A 23,797-nucleotide genomic window follows, 5' to 3' on the forward strand; every position below is an offset into this window, starting at 1 on the left:
CCACGTGGAGGCCCTCTTTATAACACCATCTGTGAGGGAATTACTACACCACGTGCGGAGGCCCTCATAAACACCATCTGTGAGGGAATTATTACACCACGGAGGCCCCTATACACCATCTCAGAGGGAATTACTACACCACGCGGAGGCCCCAGACATACACCATCTGTGAGGGAATTATTACACTAATGCGGAGGCCCCTCTATAACACCATCATCTGTGAGGGAATTACTACACCACGTGAGGTCCCTCATAACACCATCTGTGAGGGAATTACTACACTACGTGTTTGCTGTTCAACACCTACAATAATCTGTATGTTCACTGTATGTTCCTTTACCTTTCTCTAATGAAAGCTCTTGTTAAACCACCAATGTATGTAATAAGTCATTTATGTCCAATGTATATTTTCAGCCTTCGGGCTGCAGAACTTTTTCAATAAACTGTCAATTATTATTATTATTATTATTATTATTATTACAGTATTATTATTATTATTACACACACACACACACACACACAGACAGAGACAGACAGACAGACAGACAGACACGCACGCGGGAATTAAGACAACAAGCATCCAGTGAGGGTCTTGTTGTGTGACTGCATGGAGGCAAATTAAAAGATCAGCTGTTGAAAAGCTTATCGCTCGGCAACACTGGTGCATGTTATCACTCCTTTCCACTCCATCTCTCTAATCACCCAAACTTTTCTGCTTTCTCACTTCATACTTTAAAATGGTATGTAATGTAATGTTGAAGGGATACAACTTTACTCATTTATACTTATACTTATCATAATATCATAATCTCCCTAAAAAATAATTTAGCTTTTGTGTTTATTCAAGACTTCTTCAGGTCATGAGACCCACTAATCCTCCAGACAAGAAAGGTGACCTGACATTCCATCAGGTCAGTAATAGTGAGATCACTAATCCCCCACCGTACCTCCACCTGACATTGAGTCAGGCCAGGTCAGGTCCCCACCAAAAAAATACTTTAACTTTCATCTTTATTCAAGACATTTTCAGAAAATTCCCTTGGTTTTCAACCTCGGAAAAATTTATCCCAAAGGCGTAATTTTTTAAAATTCTGGCTTTGGGTATGATTTCCCTAGCAAATTTCAATTCCGGCTATCAAAGATTTCCGGGTTTGAGGGATTCCGGCTAACGGAGATATTACTTTACAGTATATCCATTTCAATTGAACAATTAACCCTAGCTGTTGATGTGAGATCCCAAGTAATCAAGGGCTTCCTAGTAAGACAATCTATATTAAAAGAGCCACCTGGCTTGAGGGTGATGTATATGCCAGGAATGATAAAGAGTTGGATTTTTAAGAAAATGTAATTCTTAGAAAAGTTTCAGTATGGATGAATAATCACAAATATAGAGCTACTTTGGTGTTTGGCATTTGTAATGGCCAGACTTCAAAAAGACTGGAAAACACAAATTAAACATTAATTAACAACCCAAAATCACTTATGGAATTTCCCACAACTTGTGACATAAGTGTCCCCTAGGGTAAGAAGGGTTAGTTTAGTCAAGGATGCTGACATAGTTGATGGCTAGCTCAGCACACATCACTATAGAATAATGTTCCAAATAACTTTTCTGGGCACCAGATTTAACCTGTATCTCCTATGTTGCAAGTCCAAAGTGATATTAATTGAGCCATGGTATCCAATCCAATATAAATACATAAACAGTATATCAAAACAATGATATTCTAATCCTTTCTTCCATTAGTTATCAATATACATAATAACTCTGAGTTTTATGACATCTTGTAGAACTAGTCATGAAAATCAGGCACTCACCAGGAACCTCTCGTACACGGTCGGCCAAGAATTTTATGTTGTTGTGGGCAGGGAGAAAGCGAAGAGTATCAAGGTCATAAGCATCCAGGGGAGGAACACCATGTACTATCAATTCTGCAATTATGGAGCCAATTCCACCAGCTGCACTGCTACCACCACTTCTCAGCCCAGCAGCCACCAAGTAGTTTGTAAGCTGCAAGTTTTTAAAGTTTTACTATTTCATATATTATGCATTAAAGACCATCCAAATACAATCTATAATATGGTGAATACACTTTATAAAGAAAAAACAACTTCCCTACTGCCTATCTAAATGCTTCCCTTCTCATAATAAATAGTTTTTGTTATATAAACACTTACCTCAGGCACCATTCCAATGATCCATCTGTGATCCATCGAAAATGCACATGAAGTATTACTTAGTCGGCCAAGAACAGAATTCTTCATTATTGGTGCTCGATGTAGCATCTCCTTCAGTAAGACATGGAAATGATCCCAGTCCTCAAGTTGATCCCGCTCCTGCAACTGACCTGTCAAATAATCATGGCAATAACAGCTGCAACAATCCCATGTCAATCTATTTATATATTTTTCTATTTAAGTAAAGTTCCCAACACTTACAGTAAGGTATAGTAATTCACCCTGGATTTTTAGGCATGTTGACGATTTAATTTATTCAAGAAGGAATTACAGTAATATAGTGATATCCCCGTTGGCTGGAACAATTGGTGCAGAGCACTTCCAGGGATGAGATATCTCCAGCTAACCAGACGACTTTCTCAAAATCGGGAAAAATTCCTTATCCCAGGAATCTTTTCCAGTTACTGGTAAAAGTTTCCGAGTGTCTAAACTAGACATCTCGCACAGACGGACACTAGCCCACTTCCCCAGAAAATTTCTGGGTGCTGGGGATGTTTTCCAGGAGTCTAAACTACCGGAGTCCATAAATGCAGTTCAAATTAAGTTAGAAACTTCATTTCTTTAGCATAATAATCCAGAACAGCTTATATAAAAGTTTGGTTAAATAAATATACAGGATTTGAAAGTTAAAAATCTATATGATATGGGCATCAATAAAGCTGTGTGTTACAGCAAAGACTGTTACTTTGCACTCCCATAGAACAGTGAGGGATTAGTGCGACTAGTGTACCTGACCTGGCCTGACGCAATATCAGGTGGATGTAGGGTGGGGGATTAGTGGTCTCATATTACTGACCTTCTGATGGAATATTGGGTCACCCTTTCTTGGCTGGGGGATTAGTGGGTCTCATTACCTGAAGATGTCTTGAATAAACACGAAAGCGAAAGTATTTGTCGGGAGATTGTGATAAGTATAAGTATAAATGAGTAAAGTTATATCCCTTCAACATTACGTTACATAACATTTTAAAATATGGAGTGAGATAGTAGAAAGGTGTGGGTAATTAGAGAGCTGGAATGTAAATGAGTGTTGCCAAGCGTTCCTCAACAACTGATATTTAACTCACTGAACTACCTGGCCCAAGCCGCCCCAAGCCCAAGAAGGTGCAACGCGCCTTAAGTTATGATGGAAAGTACAAGATCGTCCAGGAGTTAGAAAAATGGGGGTTGCAGAGCCCAAGCCCTTCAGTGCTTCCGCTGGGTGGCTACAAGGTTTTAAACAACGCAACAAGATAACGAATATTGAGATAGTCGGAGAAGAAGCAAGTGCCGACAGGGCTGCCGCCGTGAATTTTCCCCCATTTTTACGGGAAATTATGGAGGAAGGCCAGTACACCGACGACCAAGTGTTTAATATGGATGAATCAGGGTTGTACTGGAAGAAATTGCCATCCAAGACCTTCATAGTCAAGTCTGTTAGCAAGTGTCGGGAACGCAAAATGCAGAAGGAGGGCATCACCGTACTGTTCACCACCAATGCCTCTGGCACTGCTAAGCTGAAGTTGTCTGTGATCCACAAAGCCCACAAGCCACATGCCTACAAGAATGTGGACATGAGCAAGTTTCACTTCTAACATAGGACTTCAAACACATCCAACGAAGCCCGTGTGGACATCAGTGTTCGAGGATTCTGGACGCGGGGACAGCGAGCCTTTTTCAGCATAAGGATTTTTGATCCTATGGCCGCATGTCACCGCAACCTAGCTCTCGATGCTGCACACAGGAGGAATGAGAACGACAAGTTTAGGACATATGGGGAGCGAATTCAGAACGTTGCTCAAGGCAGCTTCACTCCTCTGGTGTTCACAACCTCTGGTGGGATGGGACCAAGTGCAAGATACTTCTATGCTAAACTCTTTTAGGTGTTATCCGAACAGAAGCAGCATCCCAGAAGTTATGTTACAGCCTGGCTGAGGTGTCGACTGTCCTTCTCTCTCCTTAGGTCTGCTTAACTATGCCTCAGGGGAACAAGAGCATCGGCCCCGAAGCCGACAACAGTCGCAGATATCGACTTTGAGGCAACAGTTACTGAATGCCGCATAAATCTGCGGCTCAACTCGACACAGCCAGGGTAGCTACTTATGTATTAGGATAGTTAATTTTAAGGTAATAAAAAGGCGGCAAAGGTGTGGCTATTGGGGGAGGCTGAAAGCAAAGTTTAAAAAAATAAAAAAATAAAAAAATAGTTGTACAGTAGAACGTAGATTTAACGAGAACGCGAGATTCGTTCCAAGAAAGTTAAACCGTGCTTTAAACCGAATTCACAGTAAATCGGTATATCGAGGTGTTTCAATGGAATAACTTAGATTGGTACTTGAGAGAAACACAAAATACTAAAAAGACTAAAAGTCTACCCAGATGCACCTCAGCCCTTCTCCTAGAATAAACAAAACATTGTTTATTAAAGTATTATGTTAAAACAAACACTCATAAATCAACACAGCTAAAATTAAGGGACATGAAATGGTCTGTTTACTGGCTGGGAAGATGGTGGGGAGGGAGGGAGGTGAGGTGATATGTTTGACAGTTGATGCCAAGGTTTACCGTAGTGCTTATTTATTTATCTGTCCTTAAGAGTGACTAAGTTTTTCTCTTAAATAATTTCACTGAACTGACATGGGAGAATATAATTAACATTGCTGGAATTCTTATAAGATAGTGATTAATTTGAATATAAACATGCTATAGCTCGCATTAGACATACAAAGAGCAAAAACACTTTTCTCTTGTGCAAAATATATGACGTTTATATTCAAATTATTCGCTGTCTTGCAAGGAATCCAGCAATACAAATTATATTCTCCTAACTTTAGTCTGTGACATTATATAAGATAAAAACTGTAAGCCTAAAACCCTGGCTGGGCAGATGGGGGAGGGAGGGGAGGGGGAAAGGGAGGGAGCGAGGGAGGGGGAGGTGAGGTGATATGTTTGACAGTTGGCACCGAAGGTCTAATGTGTGTTTATTTATCAGCCAGTAAGAGTCACTAAGCTTTTCTCTTATAAAATGCCACTGAAATGACCTGGGAGAATATAATTTACATTGCTGGGATTCTTGTAAGATAGTGATTAATTTGAATATAAACAAGCTATAATTTGCACTAGACAAAAAAATTTTAGTACCATAATCATTTAGTACAGTACAGTACAGGTTTGCACTTAAGTCATATATTTCTTTTACATTTCTTTTAGTATGGTGTGTGCATGTAAATGAATAAAAGTAAATGAAGAAATTTATGTAAATTTACCCAAAAATACAGTTGAAAAACTTGTACAATATTAAAATGTACTGCACTTACCGGTATGTACTAAAATTTTTATCTCTTGTCCAAAATATATGAAGATTATATTCAAATTATTCACTGTCTTGCAAGGATTATAGCAATGCAAATTATATTCTCCTAACTTTAATCTGTGATATTATACAAGATAAAAACTGTAAGCCTAAAACACCAAACCCTGGCTGGGAAGATGGAGGGAGGGAGGGAGGGAGGGAGGGAGGGAGGGAGGTGACAGTGACATATTCGACAGTTGGAGCTGAAAATCTAGTGAAGTATTTATTTGTTTATTTATGTCCTTTAGCTTGAGTTTATGTTTTTTGCTTATAAAATGTCACAGAAGTGACCGGGGAGAATATAATTTACATTGCTGGAATTTTTATGAGATAGTGATTAATTTGAATATAAACATGCTATAGTTTGCACTAGACAAAAACTTTAGTAATCATTTAGTACATTACAGCTCCTCCCCGACTTACGACCACCCGGACATACGACCGCCTCAGTCGTACCAAAATTTTGTCAAATTGAGTATTTTCGAGTCCCAACGTCAGTGATTGCGCTGTGTACTGACAAAACTTTTGTTTGTAATTCACTTCATAATGGCTGGCAAGCTTAAAAGTGAGAGTTTTGTGGTGCTGAGAAGAAAAAGAGACACCCATTTTAGATTTTCTATGTATTATTTAAGCATTTTTTACTTACAACCATTTCGACTTACGACCTGGATTTGGGTCCCTAACCCCGTCGTAAGTCGGGGAGGAACTGTATTTTGAGTACATGTACAGTACAGCTTTGCCCTTATGACAGTGTAGCATGTCCAGAGAAATATTAGGCTCAAAATTTTAAATATGATGCACCAGATTGACTCGCGCAAAATAGGAAAGATTCGCTTTAAATTGAAACATTGTCCTTAATTGTGGGTGTCACTTTAAATCAATAATCTTAAATCAATTCGCGTTAAATCGACGTTCTACTGTTGTAGAAGTAGTGTGTGTGTGTGTGTGTATGTCACATGGGGGTAGGAGGCACAGGCCAGGTGGGTGGCGATTCAGCAATTCAATTACAGCCCACTACCTCCACAAGTTCATTTATTTTATAGGTTTATATTATATTTTCTTTATTTATAAGCTGCATCAGAGTATTGTAATGATTATTCCAAAACTTTCATAGTTACATTACATGTAACAATGGCAATGTAGACACTTCCAGGTACCTGAACCATTATTGGTTCCGATGAGTTCAGATAAAAGGAATTGCACTGTAGCACAAGATAGCTTACAACTACCAGGACAAGGATAAAGCAGTTTGTAAAGCAACCATCAAATACATTGTAAGAATGGCTTCTATCATTACAACATGTATAACTATATCAAGACCAAATATTACCTGGAAGATCCTCTCGTTCAAATGATGGTTTGGCCCATTTTTCAAATCCTCCACAAAGAAATCCTCCGTTGAATTCTCTCATGTAAATATTTGCATCTGGATCTCTTACAGCTGTAAAAAAAGAAGAGAAAAAAGAGAGGAAATTAATATACCATTTAAGTTGTAGAAAATGTTTCATCCCCCCATATAACAAGGGTTACTCAACAAGTTCTTAAGTTATTTAATAATTCCAATAAAAAAAAGGTTATAATTTACTATGAATAATGAATTAAAGATAGATTAAAGTACACTATAAAGGTAACTTACACCCCTCACACTGTCAACTTGGGACTTAAAAAAAAAAATTCACAGAATGGCTAGAGGTGTGAAATTCAGTTGGCAAGAGATCTCATATGGCTGAGATGGATTTTGAAACACAATGAAAACTGAGTCAATAACTCCTGAGCTGACACCTTAATGTTTTTTTTCGGGGGAGGGGGAACCATCAAATTCAGAATAAATTGATGCTCTGAGAAGACTGCAGTGCATCCAGTTTATCACAGGACATTTTTCTGCCACATTGCACTGCATGTTACCTGGGTAATGGCAAGCTATTACAAGAGGTGTTTACCTTAACATCTCATAGGTCACCTGTGAAACCTCACAGGCCATGAACTATATCATGATTAAACAGAAGATAACTTATAAATATTTAAAGTACAGTACAGTTATACCCCAGTTAGCACTACCCTGTAGAGCGCTGTTTCATTCTAGTACATGTGCTCCTCTACTTACGAATGAGGAACGTTCCTGAGGCTTGTTTGTAAGTCAACTTTACTCTTGTAGATACCAAATATATTGTAAAAAATGAAAAGATTATGGATATTTAGTACAGCTATACCCTTTAATACAGCCTTAAAATCTGGCTCACTCTTCTCCTCTTAGGTAATGTTTGTTCTATCTAGAATTTTCTTCAAAATAATCCAGTCTCATCCACATTAAACACCTGTTCTGGCAGGTAACCCCCCTCAGTGATGATGTTTGCATCTCTGAAAGTTTGTAAGTTGAACGTTCTTAAGTAGAGGAGCAGCTGTACTCTAGGTCTAGGAAAAAAAAATGTAGTCAAAAGTCACGAGTCCAAACACTCACAACATGACAAGAGCAGCTCTCTTTGTTTTGACTCACTATGGTAATCAGTGCCAACTGCTCTCTGTTTACAGTACATGTACAATGAAAGACAAAAGTCATGTCGTTAAATGTGGTGAAAAAATATGCCGAAGGGCTAAACTTTTGGTGCGCTCTGCCTTGGGGTAGGGGGCTCTCATAATATTTCACGAGTTATGTTTAATCTTCGGACAAAACCGCGACACGACTTTTGTCTTTGATTGTACACTTAAACAACTGATTAATGAATAAACCAGGGAAGATACAGATGCATAAAATACTATAATTTGATCAAGTGATCATAAATACACAACAATAGTATTTATCAAGTGATGATAAACACACTGTTCCGGCTAATGGGGATAACACCCAGGAAGAGCTCTGCATCAAATGTTCTGGCTAACAGGTATATCACAGTACAGGGTAATCTAAAACAAATTTATATATAAAGGTCCTAACCTGGCATCATTGGGTTGATTTCGTCCAGTGGTTGAGTGTAAAGAAAATAATGTTCAGCTGGATGAACTGGCACTTTAACATGAGGTTCTGACATCTGGCCAATTTTTCTTGCCCACAAGCCACCAGTGTTTACAATGTAGTCACATTCTATCATCCCCTTGCTGGTCTCCACGGCAACTACACGATGATGATCATGGACTACCACGCGAGACAGCTGACATTCCTCCACCACGTGAGAACCTGTAGATAATGCAATAAATTTTAGCTTTACTGTACAGCTGTTCATCATATACAGTGTACATATGAGGAGCTCTGGATCATAATTTTAGGTTCAATTCTATAAAAAGATTTCTTAGTAATGTTAAGGCATTTGTCTATAAAAGGCCTAGGGTACTTAAGGTTCAAGCCAATATTATAGATATATTTATAGAACGGATCCTAAGCCCACCCATGACAATAAGAATCTCTTAGTATTACCATATAAAAAGAAAATACTCTCAAATTCCTATACAACCGAAAATCTGGAATGTTAATGTGGCATTTAAAAACTCATGCACTGTAAAACAAATGTTAATTAAGAACTCCCCCAACAATGCAGGCGGCTGCATTTACAAGGTTCCTTGCAAGGAATGTAATATGTTCTACTTAAGCCAGACAGGTAAAGATCTTTTAACTAGACTTAAACAGCATAAATATAGTGTTTGGACAGGCCAGGAATCCAATGCTCTGTTCATTCATATGAGAGATAATAAGCATTGCATTGACTGGGATAATGCCTCCTCAATATTACCTTGCAATTCAATTGTCAGTTGGAACATTATAGAATCCAGTCTCATTAAACATACCGAATCTGTCAACATGAATTTGAGTAATGGCATGTACAAACTGGATAATTTTGTGATTAAGAAGATTTGTAACCAGGTGAAGTGTGTATGTAGAATACAATATTGACTAAATTCACTAGATAACGTACACAACTAATGGTTGGTAAAACTTGTCAAGTAAGTGAGTGTCAAGTCTGTCAGTATAAGTGGCATGTGTGGAGTGCTTGTGTCCCCATAGGAGTCCGTTTTCTCTCCCTTCAGAGACTTCGTTATTCCTTAGTAATGACACAGAATTTGAAATTGCAACCCCAATTGCAACTGGGGTTGCAATTGTTGAGGCAACTAGATATGTCTGATTACAGCAAATGTGTTATTGTCAATTTGTAGGTGAAAGATTTTATCCTCAATAGATGTACGTTAACATTACACCTGGAGGCAAATGCTTACTAAAGCCTAAGGAAGAATATTCCTTTAACACATAATATCTGGCCAGTATGGGAAGGATCATCGTGTCTCCGTCAGGGAGTCGTGGAGCGGTGGTCCAGCAGGCGTCACGGAATTTTTTTTGGGGTGGGGCACGGACGTATATGCGATCGGACGTTGTTCACATATGGTTTTACGCGGTTAATTAAACCCAAGGAGGTCCGCGTATAAAGCACAACACGCAACCCCACACCAGTCTGAGCAGAAATATTTCTCAGTTCATGGTTTGCTTTGTACAATGCAATCACTGCTGCAATGTCGTCCATTGTAGTAACCCTCCTGGACATCTCTGATGGCCACTATGTCGGGGTAATGCACCATAAATGAGGCAAAAAATGGTCATGGGGTGCGCAAACCCGCAGAGTTAATCTTCCCCTCACGATTGCCAGAGGTGCACGGAGAGTAAGCCGTGACATGTGCTCAGTTGCCAAGTGTCACCACTTACCAACCAACCAAGCGTACTAACATCTCGCATCCCGGGAGAGCCTTCACAACATATCAACTTATTTACGCGAGAAGTTTGTTCGACGGCCCTATAACGACCTAACTTTCCGCGCAGACTGTAACTATGGTCCTATTTCAACCAATCACATAAGCAGTAACAGTGCACATGAGACCCTTGCAAAATGAGACCTCACTGTACTACATACTATAATCTGCAAGATGCCCTGTGCTACGGTATTTCTTCCACTTCTGGTAAGTAAAGCGAAAGGTAAATGATTGGGTTAAAGAAATCCAAGCTCTGCCTGATATTGCTAAAACAGAGCCACATACGGCTTTTGCGGCATTCACCCATAGAGTCAAGCATCGCAGGAATTACCTGATGCGCACTATCCCTGATATCAGATCCCTCCTCTTCCCTGTTGAAGAAGCCACCAAGGTCGTTTTTATCCCAACACTAGCGAGAAACCCTTATTTAACCCCAGCAGAAAGGTCACTCATTACACTACCACCGAGATTGGGAGGAATAGGATTGACTAATCCAGTGGAACTTGTCCCCACTGAACATCAGAACTCTGTCAAGCTCATGGCAGTCCTCGCTGAGCATATAATAGCTCAGAATGCAGCAAGTCAGGCGGATACCAACGAATTAAACAAGATTCGACAGTCCATTACGACAGAACGGCAACATACCCAAAGTGATAAACTGCACAGGAGGTGGACGCCTCGAATGGCTAACAATGTTACCGATAAGGACAAAAGGCTTCATCCTTCATAAACAAGAATTCACAGATGCCATTGCTCTAAGTTACGGTAGGCCAGTAGAAGGTTTGCCCTCGCAATGCGTGTGTGGCTCATCTTATGACATTGACCACTAGCCTCTAAGATACAGGCACATAAATTCACAGGCAAGATTTTTAAGTGGATTGATTAACAATTGGCTCGAAGGCAGGCAACAAAGAGCGGTAATAAATGGAGTAATTCAGAATGGAAAAGGTTCTCAGTGGAGTAACACAAGGCTCTATCCTTTGATCCCACTGTTTGTGATCTACATACAAGAGGTAGATAAAAATATATGGGGGCCACTTTGTCAAGTTTGCGAACGACACAAAGTTATTTGGGAAGGAAGCTAGTCAAGATGATGATGGTGATGTCACAACAATGCAGAAAGTCTCAAGACTGGTACATGCTGTTTAAGATTATGAAATGCAAGACCCAACTCATAGAATACAGCAACCTTATTCACAACTATTCTGTTAATAACACTTTCCTGGATACTGTCGATAAGGAGAAAGATCTTGGAATTCTGACAATCATTCAATGATGGCAGTGCAACAAATGAGAGCAGCAGTGAGAAAAGAAAATCGAGAATTGGGAATTATAAAGTGTACCTTTGAAAACAGAGAAGAAAATGCTCCTTCAACTGCACAAATCTCAAGTACGTCCAAGTCTGGAGTACTGCATACAGGCATGGAAACCTTGCCTGCAGAAAGATCTAACATCCCAAGAAAAGGTGCAACAAAGAACCACTAGATGTTTCCAGAACTATGTCATCTCGATTACCCAAGTAGACCGAGGGCCTTAGGACTAACAACTCTTCAGACAAAGCACAACAGGGCAGATTTCATTGAAACATTAGAAATCCCAAAAGGGATGGATAACATGAACCCGGGACATTTCTTTGTGATGTCATACACAAGGGGACATAACTACAAGCTCACCAAGCTACCATGCATAATGAATATAAGGAAATACTTTTTCACACAGAAGATAGTAGACCTATGGAATGCTCTACCAGCCCAAACTGTGTAATCAAAAACAGTACTGGTCTTTAAAATAGCCTTTGACAAAATTACCAAGAATAATGGAGGGATCCTAAATAGGGAACTGTTCGCCTTGGCATGGCCACCTCTTGTGGGTGGGTATTAGGTAAATAAGGTAAATAAATTAAGCATGTTTACCGTCAAGAATGACTTGTGAATATAGTAACAGCTAGCTAAGATACAAGAGAAGAGGTAGTAAAATTGCCCTCCAAATGCTGTGTGATTATGCACCTCCTATGGTAGAACTCGTCTTGTTTAACCTGGCAATGAGAGACAAGAGATATCCTCAAGTGCAGTTTGCTGATGGTGCCCAGATTTACTAATGATGGAGCAAGAGCCTGCAGATTCTAGGGCCTATGGAATTTGAGGTCCATAGACAATACATTAAGACCTTATGACATTCAGAAATAGCTGAACAATGGCACCAGTTGATAAAATAATACCACACAAACTGAATCTTCATCAGTAAAAAGAAGAAAAACCCAAATCCATACCCATGACTAATAAAAATGCCAACATATTATACCTAGATGTTCAATTACACCCCACTTTTTCATCATTACTCCAGCTTTTACAAATACTTTACTACAGGTATTATACTGTAGCTCATTCCACTAATACAGTACATCCTATTAATTGTGATAAGCTGTGTATCATATTAAAGGATAATATCTAAAAGGGATCATTTTCAAAACATTAAACTTAGACTTTAAATTAAATAAAACAAATAACTTATATGAATGTTAATACAGTGACCCCTTGGTTAACAAGCGCCTCGGTTAACGAGATTTCGGTTCATGATTTACCTTCCATAAGATTCTTAACTTCGGTTAACGAGCAATCCCTCGATTAACGAGTTTTTTACAAGTCGACTTCAACATGTTTTCGCTTGCATTTGGCGGTCCACCAGCTGTAGTATTAGTCCGCCAATACAGTAATCGGTTTTAGGGCTTAAATTCCTTACTATTTTCGTAAATATCAAGAAGTTTAAACTATTCAATAATTTTAAAAGTTTAATATTAACTTTTTTAGTCATTTTAACAATTATTGAACATAATTGAAGGTAAAGAAACTAGTTTCTGGCGTGCCATCCAGCCTGTTAACACACCAGACAGGCATTAGTCTCTCTCTGTTTTCAGTGGAGGTAACATCTTGCTTGAGACTCTCTTCAACTAAACGCTTTTTTTCTGTGTTTCCAAGCAAATTATTGGTCATTTTGAAATTTATTTTACATATTGACAATATATAATGCAGTGCAGTGTTGATTTAAAGAAAATAATCTTGAATTACACCAAGAGAACTAAAATTTTATGGGTGAAATGGTGCCATGGGGTGACTTCTCTTCCACCCCAATGCCTTCTCTTCTCCCTTCTCCACCCCCATTCTAATTCCCATCATCGTCATCATCATCATCCAGGAGCCTTCTACATACACACCTCAAAGTAAGCGTACTTTTCTACCTTTTTTGTTGAATTTAGGCAATTTTCGGTGAGCTGGAACCAATTACCCAAAAAGCCATTGAAACAATGGTTTCGGTTAACGAGTTTTTCGGTTAACGAGCAACCTGCTGGAACGAATTGTTCTCGTTAACCGAGGGACCACTGTACAGTATTATTACAGTATAAATATGGACCTAGTGGTGGTTTCCTCTAGTAGACAAAATTATAAACCCTTGGAAGTCAGAGATATTTTTCCTTCTTACCTTTTTCTAGAGCTAGTTTTAGAAGGGTATATGTAAGTTTATAAGAGTCACACACACCATCTTCAGGAACCCATAATGCACCCACAATGTCTGATGTGTTAAGGATTTCACATTTTTCAGACACTTCCTTTGGTGTCAGCATGTAACATTCTGTCCCTCTGGCCCTGGAAACACATAATAGTATTACACACAGTACAGTACTATAGTTAAATAACTTAAGTTCCATAATCACATTTTACTTGAAAATAAAAGATTAATGTACTGTACAGTTGCCTCCACATAAATATACCACAGCTGGGAGTGTATGTGAGGGCTCAGGTATGAAATGTGGCAATGCAGTGCCGTAGTCAAAGCTGAATGAATGGACATGAAACAGTGAAATTACCATGTTTGTGATAAGATACAAACACTAAACAGATAAATGAGCCCTGTAATACGTGTTGTGCAGCATTGTTGTTTAGCCATTACCGAGAAACTAGGACTGAACTATGGGGAATCAGCAAACGGGGTAATCCACAGATTTACGCCCATGGCTATGGTACTGCATTGCCATATATCGTAATTGTGTCCTCACACACTCCCAGGCTGTGATACATTCGTTTGGAGGCAAATATACATATGTTGTGTTTTATGTTATGTATCAAAAACCCGGCATTCATATAGTTTTATATCCTATATGCAGTGCAACTCCAAAATTTAACTGTAACAGGGACATTAAAGCAAGCAAACATATCAAAACAAATTGTTTTTACCCTTTCAACCTTTTCATGCTATAATGCAGGGTAACCAGAATCAAAAGTTTATGCACACAACACAAACACATTATCACTTCATTCAATGTCATTCAATCATACTGCTGAAGTAGACCTGCTGTGCCATGAGACTCCCCTTGCACATGAAGGACCCAAACCTGTTTTACTCTTGTCATTTTACACAACCTATAATTAAATAATCAGCCATCATCAACATGTCCCTTTCCAAAACATTCCAGTGCCATGTGCTCTGCTTATTCAAGGACACAGCTGCTTCCTGGATGTCTATCCCTGTACAGTACGTCTAGTGTGTCCTTCACCCAATCCTTCCATCTCCTTGGTCATCCTGTCATCTTCCATCCCCCCTTCCTTGGTTCCTTGACCCCATCCTAGTTTTGTACATGATCAGAAAGTTGTTTATTGTTCATTTTTCATCACATTTCTATATGATTAATCATATTTTCCTTTAGAGTTTGGCTAATTAATACCGATATCAAGTGAGAACAACAATCATTGTGTTTTTTGGGGGCTTAAATAATTTTTATAGTATATTGTATTGCGACTCAGGCAATAATCTTTTCACAACAGGCAGAACTGTTTAAGAGCAATGACATTCACAAGCCATAGGTTCTAAATGAACTTAATCACATGATTTGAACAGGAATTGCTTTAGCAGTAGATGTGCCAGCAAATTAAGAAAATGTTACTACAGTAAACTTTACATACTGTAAATGATGCATGAATCACAGTAGCCGATGGAAAGAAAGTGAAATGTTATGTGAAATGAGGAAAGTAGTCCGTGAGTTTACAATTTCCAAGTACCAGTGGTCCCTCGGTTAACGAACGCCTCGGTTAACGAAATTTCGCTTAAAGAATTACCTTCCATAAGAATCTTCAATTCGGTTAACGAAAAAAAATTGATTAACGAAATCCTTACGAAAATCACATTTTGTTTTGAACATCAGCTGATAAGCTGAGGAGGTACTCAGCCAATTCAGTGATCTCTTCTATGTTTACATTCAAACTAATCACTATCTTATAAGAATTCCAGCAATGCAAATTAAATTCACCCCGGTCACTTCTATAAAATGTTATAAGCAAAAAACAAAAACTCAATCTAAAGGACATAAATTAACAATTAAATACTTCACACCACAGGTGCCAACTGTCAAACATTTCACTGTCACCCCTCCCTCCCTCCCCCCCACCTCCCACCTTCCTGAGAAACGTTTGGGGAAAAAGACTAGGTTTACAGGTTTAAAAAATAAATAATACCTCCGACTAAAGTTAGGATAATATAATTTGCATTGCTGAAATCCTTGCAAGACAGGGAATAATATGAATATAAACGTCATATATTTTGCACAAGATAAAAGTTTTGCTCTCCCTAATAAAATTTTTAAATTAAATCTAAAATTTGTATGTCAAATGCAAATTTTAGCTTGTTTATATTAAAATTAATCACTATCTTATAAGAATTCCAGCAATGTAAATTATATTCTGGCATAGTAATTTATATGAATTTTGTAAGCAAAAACAAAAATCTCAAATAAATAAACAAACACCAGACACTCTGTTACCTCACCTCCCGCTCCCCTCCACTTCCCATGCTCGCTGGCTACCTCCCCCCTTGCATTCCCAGACAAAAGATTGATGATATCTTTATGCTTTAAGGTGTTTATTTTATATAATATCTCAGACTAAAGTTAGGATAATATAATTTGCATTGCTGAAATCCTTGCAAGACAGGGAATAATTTGAATATAAACTTCATATATTTTGCACAAAAGATAAAACTTTTGCTCTCCCTAATAAAATTCTTAAATTAGATCTAAAATTTGTATATACAGGTAGTTCTGCTTTAACGCGATAATTGTGTTCTTGTAAAATATCGTGTTATAGAAAATCGCGTAATAGAAATAACAGGGCTTATGGAGAAAATAGGGTTAGGTGCAGATACTCGAAATCGAAAGAATTTAGTAGTTAGCCTAACACAAAGGATAGCACAGTCTAAATAAATGTTACATTCATATCTAATAATGAAATCATACAGTAAATGTAACACTTTACTTGATGGGGGAGAAGGGTGATTTTGAGGTTGATAAAATCGAGCTTCTCTTCAAGAGTTATATCCTTTCTTTTACGATCATCATCAGGAATTCTATCACCAGAACGCTTCTTGTTGATATTCTTCTTTACTATATTCACAGTTAATACAGTGGGGTATGCTATAACGAACGGATTCTACTACGAATATTCCTATAACGAACGGTTTTACCTATAAAATTGAGAATGCTATAACGAACGAAACTCCTACAACGAACATTATTTAATTTTTTTTTTTTTCTAATTTATTGTTTTTTTATTACAAATATTAATGATATTCTTTATTTCAGGGGTTTAGATGCATCTTTATGCACTTTTTTACAATTTTTAAAATTTTATATTATATTTTTCAGTGTTAAGTGGTTGTATTTGGGGGCCTGGAACGGATTAATCCTATAATGAACGAATGCTATAACGAACAAGGTTCTAGAACCAATTAGATTCGTTATAGCATACCCCACTGTACAACAAAATTGGAGAAATAGTAAGCAAAAATCGCGTTATAGCAAACAAGCGTTCGCGTTATACAAATATCGTTCCTAATTCATAAATCGCGTTAGAGCAAATTCGCGTTATCAAAACACGCGTTATAGCAGAAATCACTGTACTGTACTTTTCTGTGAGCTGGAACCAATTACCCAATATCCCAGTGAAACAATGGTTTCGGTTAACAAAATTTTCGGTTAACGAACGACCTTCTGGAACGAATTGTGTTCGTTAACCGAGGGACCACTGTACGGAGAACACTGTACAATATCGACAGCACTGTACAGTACATGTATGCAAAATAAAATGAAGGAAATGTTGCTTACTCTGCAATGGCCTTCATTTTACGAAAGTGTGTCATTCTGTCACGGGCACGAGCAAGATGAAGTCCTCCACTTTGTTTCCACCCTGTGTCATGTCCAGCTTCAGCTAGTTCTTGTGCTAGTCTTTTACTTGACTGCAATACATTCATTTCTGGTTTGATAAGTTTTACACCACCAAGAAAGCCAGATCCCCTCCAAGAGGATGTTCCACCAATTCTGCAAGATAAAAAAGTGATGATGTTTGTAAAGTTTATACTTTTATCCTGCCCTTTCATTGCCAAGTTTTCACAATTGCTCACTATAAACCATATATTGTAATTGTCTATTAATGAGCTCAACAGAAATAAACATTACTACCAATTCTTATTACCTTCCTTGCTCTAGCATAACAGTGTCTGCACCCCATCCAAGCATAGCCAGATGATAAAGTACTGAGGTGCCAACCATTCCACCCCCACACACGACCACTTTGGCATTCTTTGGTGGGACGTCATCCAGTGGTAATGTTGAAGATGTGTGTAGTCCTAAACATTCAGAGAGAAAAAAATGAAAATAATAATTATACAGGTATCTAAAGGTACCTAAGTTTATAACTCTAAATCTAATATAAAAGTAGTAAAATGATGAAATGTGCAATGTTTTCATTTACAGGTATACCCCAAAAACTGACGTCCCATTAACCGCCAGTTCGCATAACTGATGATTACAAATAGGGGAAATACTCTCCAGGTGTCCTTGTTACCCCATTGATCAGACGATTAGGGGAGAAGCGACATAGCTGGCTTGAATTTGGCGGGCGGCGGCGTGGTACGAATTCCTGCCATGAGAAGGCTCTGTTTGCTGCCTCTGACTCATTCCTGCCTCTCTCTACCTTTTTACACTTACCTTGTATCTCTGAATTTGTGTTTTTTCATTATTTCCAACTTCATGTGTTATGCAATCATGCCTAAACGCCCCAGTAATACTTCCTCTTGCTTGATATGATGATAAGGCATAATAAGAGTGGTGATGGACCAGCAAAGATTGGTAGAGACTTAAATTTACCATCCTAGACAGTCTCTACCATCCTCAACACAGGAAAATAAGTCTCATTTATGCTTTACGTTGCTCATTTAACCCATTGAGCACCAGCTAATATTAGACGTAATAGACACCCCAGTGTCGGCCAAATATATATATATATATATATTTTTTTCCCTAAATCATCTCAAAATGGTCCAGGAAACATGAAAATCACAAGAATTCCCACATCTGTGTGGTAACACTGCATAGTAAGTGGTGGTGGAAGAGGTAGGGAGGGCCTCACGGCGCCCATCACCATGGCAATCGGCTGAGTCATGCTCCTCCCCCACGCCAATCTGACAGTTCTCCACTTTCCTCACACCCCTTGTGTGTGTGTTTCTTTTGTTATATTTCTGGTTATTCCTCCCACATCAATCATTATTCAATATGCATGTTAGAAAATGAATAAAACACCGCTATGAGTTGATATCTTTTTATGATATTGGCTTATCCAAGTCCCCCCCAATTGCATACAATTAGGTATTATCCGTTTCTGTGAATGGTAAAGGCTACGGAGGGTGTCATGCCAGCACTGTCACTCATTGTTACCTGGTTCACATCATATTATTACACTAATAGTTCTGAAGAGTGTGATAGTCCTTGAACCATGGTGCTATTTTACACTCACAACAGCAGTAACGAGTGTCCTTCCTCTTCTTTGCTCTTCGTGACGTGTTGTAGCAGACGTGACACTGCTTCTGTGCTTTACTCTTGCCAGGTGTTGGTGGTAAGGTGGAAGGAAAGTGGCGGCCTCTGAGGTGGAGAGGTGTGTCACGAGCTGGATTACGGTGTTACATGTCGTTCTTGCCAGTATGTCTGAAACATCTCCCTCACCACTTCAACAAGAAGATGAAGTATTCTGATCATAGAGCGGGTCATTATATGACTCAGAAAAATCATCTGGGGTAAGCTCTGATGTAGGCTCATATTCGACAGCGAGTTGTGAGTATTCAGCCTCAGTCAGCCTGGAGCGAGAGCGACGTGACGTGTTCATGAGTGGCTGGCGTGAGCGTGACTCACTGAGTGATGAACACTGTCGCCGCTGTGGCATGCAGAGCGTGGAGCCACGTGGCCCGGGAAGCAGCATTACCAGTAGGCAAGGAGGGGGTGATAATGTAGCTCTAAGCGCATCTCGCTACTACCACAAATATGAGTTCAGGTCAATGCTAAATCTAGCCACATACTTTTACGGGACTAGCACTGGTCATGGACGGTCACCCATCTCGTATAAGTACGGGATTAGCGCTCGACGGGTTAATATTGATTATGTTTGCTTTACAGTCTGTGTCTGTTTTATTTTCTTGCCTGACAGTGTGCATGGCAACCATATATTAAGGGTAGATAGGAGTTTTTTGGGGGTGGTCAGTCCCCAACCTTCTTAATTTTTTCTATTCACATGGGATTAACTGCTTCAATAACCATTGATTCACTAACCAATGACATGTCACAGCCCCTATATGCATCAGTTATCGGTGGCTGCCCTTATATCCTTCACAATGTGCCTACTGCAGAATAAAAATACATTAGGATGGATAATGTAGACATGCTACATCCTTCTTTCCCATATATGTAATCCCTCAGTCAGTCCTCCCATGTTAATAATTCCTCAGTCAGTCCTCCCATGTTAATAATTCCTCAGTCAGTCCTCCCATGTTAATAATCCCTCAGTCTGTCCTCCCATGTTAATAATTCCTCAGTCAGTCCTCCCATGTTAATAATCCCTCAGTCAGTCCTCCCATGTTAATAATCCCTCAGTCTGTCATCCCATGTTAATAATCCCTCAGTCTGTCCTCCCATGTTAATAATCCCTCAGTCTGTCCTCCCATGTTAATAATCCCTCAGTCAGTCCTCCCATGTTAATTATCCCTCAGTCAGTCCTTCCATGTTAATAATCCCTCGGTCTGTCCTCCCATGTTAATAATCCTCAGTCTGTCCTCCCGTGTTAATAATCCCTCAGTCTGTCCTCCCATGTTAATAATCCCTCAGACTGTCCTCCCATGTTAATAATCCCTCAGTCAGTCCTCCCATGTTAATAATCCCTCAGTCTGTCCTCTCATGTTAATAATCCCTCAGTCAGTCTTCCCATGTTAATAATCCCTCAGTCTGTCCTCCCATGTTAATAATCCCTCAGTCAGTCCCCCATGTTAATAATCCCTCAGTCAGTCCTCCCATGTCAATAATCCTCAATCTGTCCTCCCATGTTAATAATCCTCAGCCTGTCCTCCCATGTTAATAATCCCTCAGTCAGTCCTCCCATGTTAATAATCCTCAGTCAGTCCTCCCATGTTAATAATCCCTCAGGTCCTCCCCATGTTAATAATCCTCAGTCTGTCCTCCCATGTTAATAATCCCTCAGTCTGTCCTCCCATGTCAATAATCCCTCAATCTGTCCTCCCATGTTAATAATCCCTCAGCCTGTCTTCCCATGTTAATAATCCCTCAGTCAGTCCTCCCATGTTAATAATCCCTCAGTCTGTCCTCCCATGTTAATAATCCCTCAGTCTGTCCTCCCATGTTAATAATCCCTCAGTCTGTCCTCCCATGTCAATAATCCCTCAATCTGTCCTCCCATGTTAATAATCCCTCAGCCTGTCTTCCCATGTTAATAATCCCTCAGCCTGTCTTCCCATGTTAATAATCCCTCAGTCTGTGCTCCCATGTTAATAATCCCTCAGTCTGTCCTCCCATGTCAATAATCCCTCAATCTGTCCTCCCATGTTAATAATCCCTCAATCTGTCTTCCCATGTTAATAATCCCTCAGCCTGTCTTCCCATGTTAATAATCCCCCAGTCTGTCCTCCCATGTTATTAAAGGTTTTTCAGGACTTTAACTCATTTCACAAAATTAAATTCTTGCCCACAAAGCTGTGGCTGGTTCCATAGATTCCAAAATAGGTACAGCTTGTAAAACATAAGAGAGTTACTGGAGAAGCAGTATGTGGTGAAGTGAAAAGGTCCAAAACATTTTTTGAAATTCTGAAGAAAAAAAACAAAATAGAAGAAAGTATCTACAGTACAAAGCAAGATTTTAATGCTGAGAGAGTATAGGTATCCCTCACTATATACAGTAAATGTTCGAGACACAATAACTCAGTTAATGAATTTACAAAATAACCACCTCTTTTTCGTGTTACAATACAAAAGCTTCCCCGGCTTATACGAATTTGGATCGGCAAAAATTCAAATTGCATGCCCCTGGGAATCGGTTTGGGCAGCCACATCTCCTTAATCCTCTCCTTATCAGGCTGAGGTGGGAATTGTTATACAGATTAGTTATTTTTCAACTCATAATTCCTGATATATACTGTAAACATTACTTTCTTCATATTATTTTTTATTCCTTTACATGCATACACAATCCTACATAAAGAACGTGTAAAAAATATATACACAGTATATATACTATTTCTTTGTGTGCCAGCAAAACTTAGGTTATTATTCAAAGAGTAATTTTGCATATTCCTGTATAAATTAAACTTTCTTCCCTCTTTTTTAACTCAGTTACATGCACACAGAATCCTACATACGTGAGAAGAAGGTGAATCAAGCAACTTAATTAGTAGGTCTTATAAAAAGATCTTTCAGATATCTAGACGGTCTGTTCCTCGCAACGATCTTCAAGAATGAGGTGCTTCCCTGCTTTGAATACTGTCACCTCGTCTGGTCCCCAAGATATGCTAGAGACTGTTAATCGATTGAAAATGTCCAAAGGAGGGCCACCAGACTCGTGCCTGCACTTCGGCACCTCAGTTACCCTGAGATATTAAAACACCTGCAACTGCCGAGTTTATACTACAGATGAGCAAGGGGTGGCCTAATTGGTGTATAAATATCTCAGAGGGCACTACTCAGTCGAGTGTCCATACCTGGAGTTGGAGGACACCCACTCCACAAGGGGTCACAGCTCAAGATTGAAGAATCCACACCGAAAACTGACTGCTCAAGCAGAGGATAAAAGTATAATGTGCAAAAAGGTACAAGAAATAACTATAATAAGGTCAAATAAATGAAGGGAATAAACATTTCTTTGTGTGTGAAAGCGGGACGTTGGAGCGTTGCTAATGGTTGGGAGGGGGAGCATCCCTAGCTGTGCTGGGTTTTTATGGAGAGGCTTGAGGGCGGTCAAGCGTGATGCAGCCAGCTTTTATACATTTGGAGGCTAGGCTAAAATTTGATTTAGCTTTTCTTTAATGGTTTTAGCTCGTATTTTCATCTAGATAGCTTTTTATTAATGTTTTAATGTCTTAAGTAGTAAATTACAGTAGGTGTGTACTATTTATTTTAGTTACCTAGGTACTTTTCTTTTTTGTGAATTGATTTCATGTTTTAGGGGTATAATATTGGGGTATTTTTGTCACTGGAGAACCGAACCCTATTTTTCCTATTCTGTTATTCGAGATATGAAAATTCACTTAACAATTTATTTTTTTTAACCTAACCCATTCGTATATTGAGGATAACTGTAAGCCTTTATTTGAAATTTTGGAGTGTCAGCACAATGACTAAAAGAGCACTTCACAAGCTAAATCTATTCTCTCATTGCAAGTAAAAATGTTTTTGCATATTACAGGTATACAAATAAAATCAAACTGCTTATTCTACTGACAATGTCCCATTTGTTATTTTTTTTTATTGGTCATGCATATGTTAAGTACATAAACTATCTTGTACAGTATGTACAGTATTTATATTTTTACAATCTTACTAGCTTACCTTCTTCATGGCTATTGCTGTGGTATTGGTGTGGAGGGTACCAGGTACCCTTCAAAATCTCTCCTGTTGACTGCACACCAGTATGACAGTGTTGGCTTTGAAGAGGATACAAGAGACCCAGATTTCTACACTGGATGCTCAAGTTCCGGAACATGGCACCTGCTGGTTACTGCAGTCTGTCTGCTGAAAATGTTAAAAAACGTTACCCATAGGATCAAAGACTCACTGGCTCGTGAATTTCAAAAATATTATACCCTAAAATTTTTAGAGGCCTGATTCTGAAAAACCCATTTTAATATATATATATATATATATATATATATATATATATATATATATATATATATATATATATATATATATATATATATATATATATATATATATATATATATATATATATATATATATATACAGATAGACCCCGACTTACGACGGGGTTAGGGACCCAAATCCAGGTCGTAAGTCCGACATAGATAATTTTTTTTTAAATAAATAATCTACAATGAAATACAGTACAGTAAAAGTAATGAATAATGAGGAATGGATACAGTACAGTGAAAGTAATAAATAATAAGGAA

At 38.6% G+C, this 23,797-nt stretch overlaps 1 protein-coding gene across 1 annotated transcript in view; it reads right to left on the bottom strand.

Moving 5' to 3' along the window:
* Positions 1 to 23,797, bottom strand: part of LOC121878994 (pyruvate dehydrogenase phosphatase regulatory subunit, mitochondrial-like) — a gene marked incomplete in the record, with an annotated part of 125,568 nt that overhangs the window by 34,160 nt on the left and 67,611 nt on the right. The window contains 8 exon segments of the mRNA XM_042385444.1: positions 1,819 to 2,011; positions 2,179 to 2,348; positions 6,900 to 7,010; positions 8,502 to 8,741; positions 13,775 to 13,938; positions 17,445 to 17,657; positions 17,812 to 17,965; positions 23,217 to 23,399. Coding sequence (XP_042241378.1) covers positions 1,819 to 2,011; positions 2,179 to 2,348; positions 6,900 to 7,010; positions 8,502 to 8,741; positions 13,775 to 13,938; positions 17,445 to 17,657; positions 17,812 to 17,965; positions 23,217 to 23,370 — 1,399 coding nt within the window.

This window comes from Homarus americanus, unplaced genomic scaffold, assembly GCF_018991925.1.
Source record: "Homarus americanus isolate GMGI-L3 unplaced genomic scaffold, GMGI_Hamer_2.0 scaffold4060, whole genome shotgun sequence".
NCBI classification, from domain to species: Eukaryota; Metazoa; Arthropoda; class Malacostraca; order Decapoda; family Nephropidae; genus Homarus; species Homarus americanus.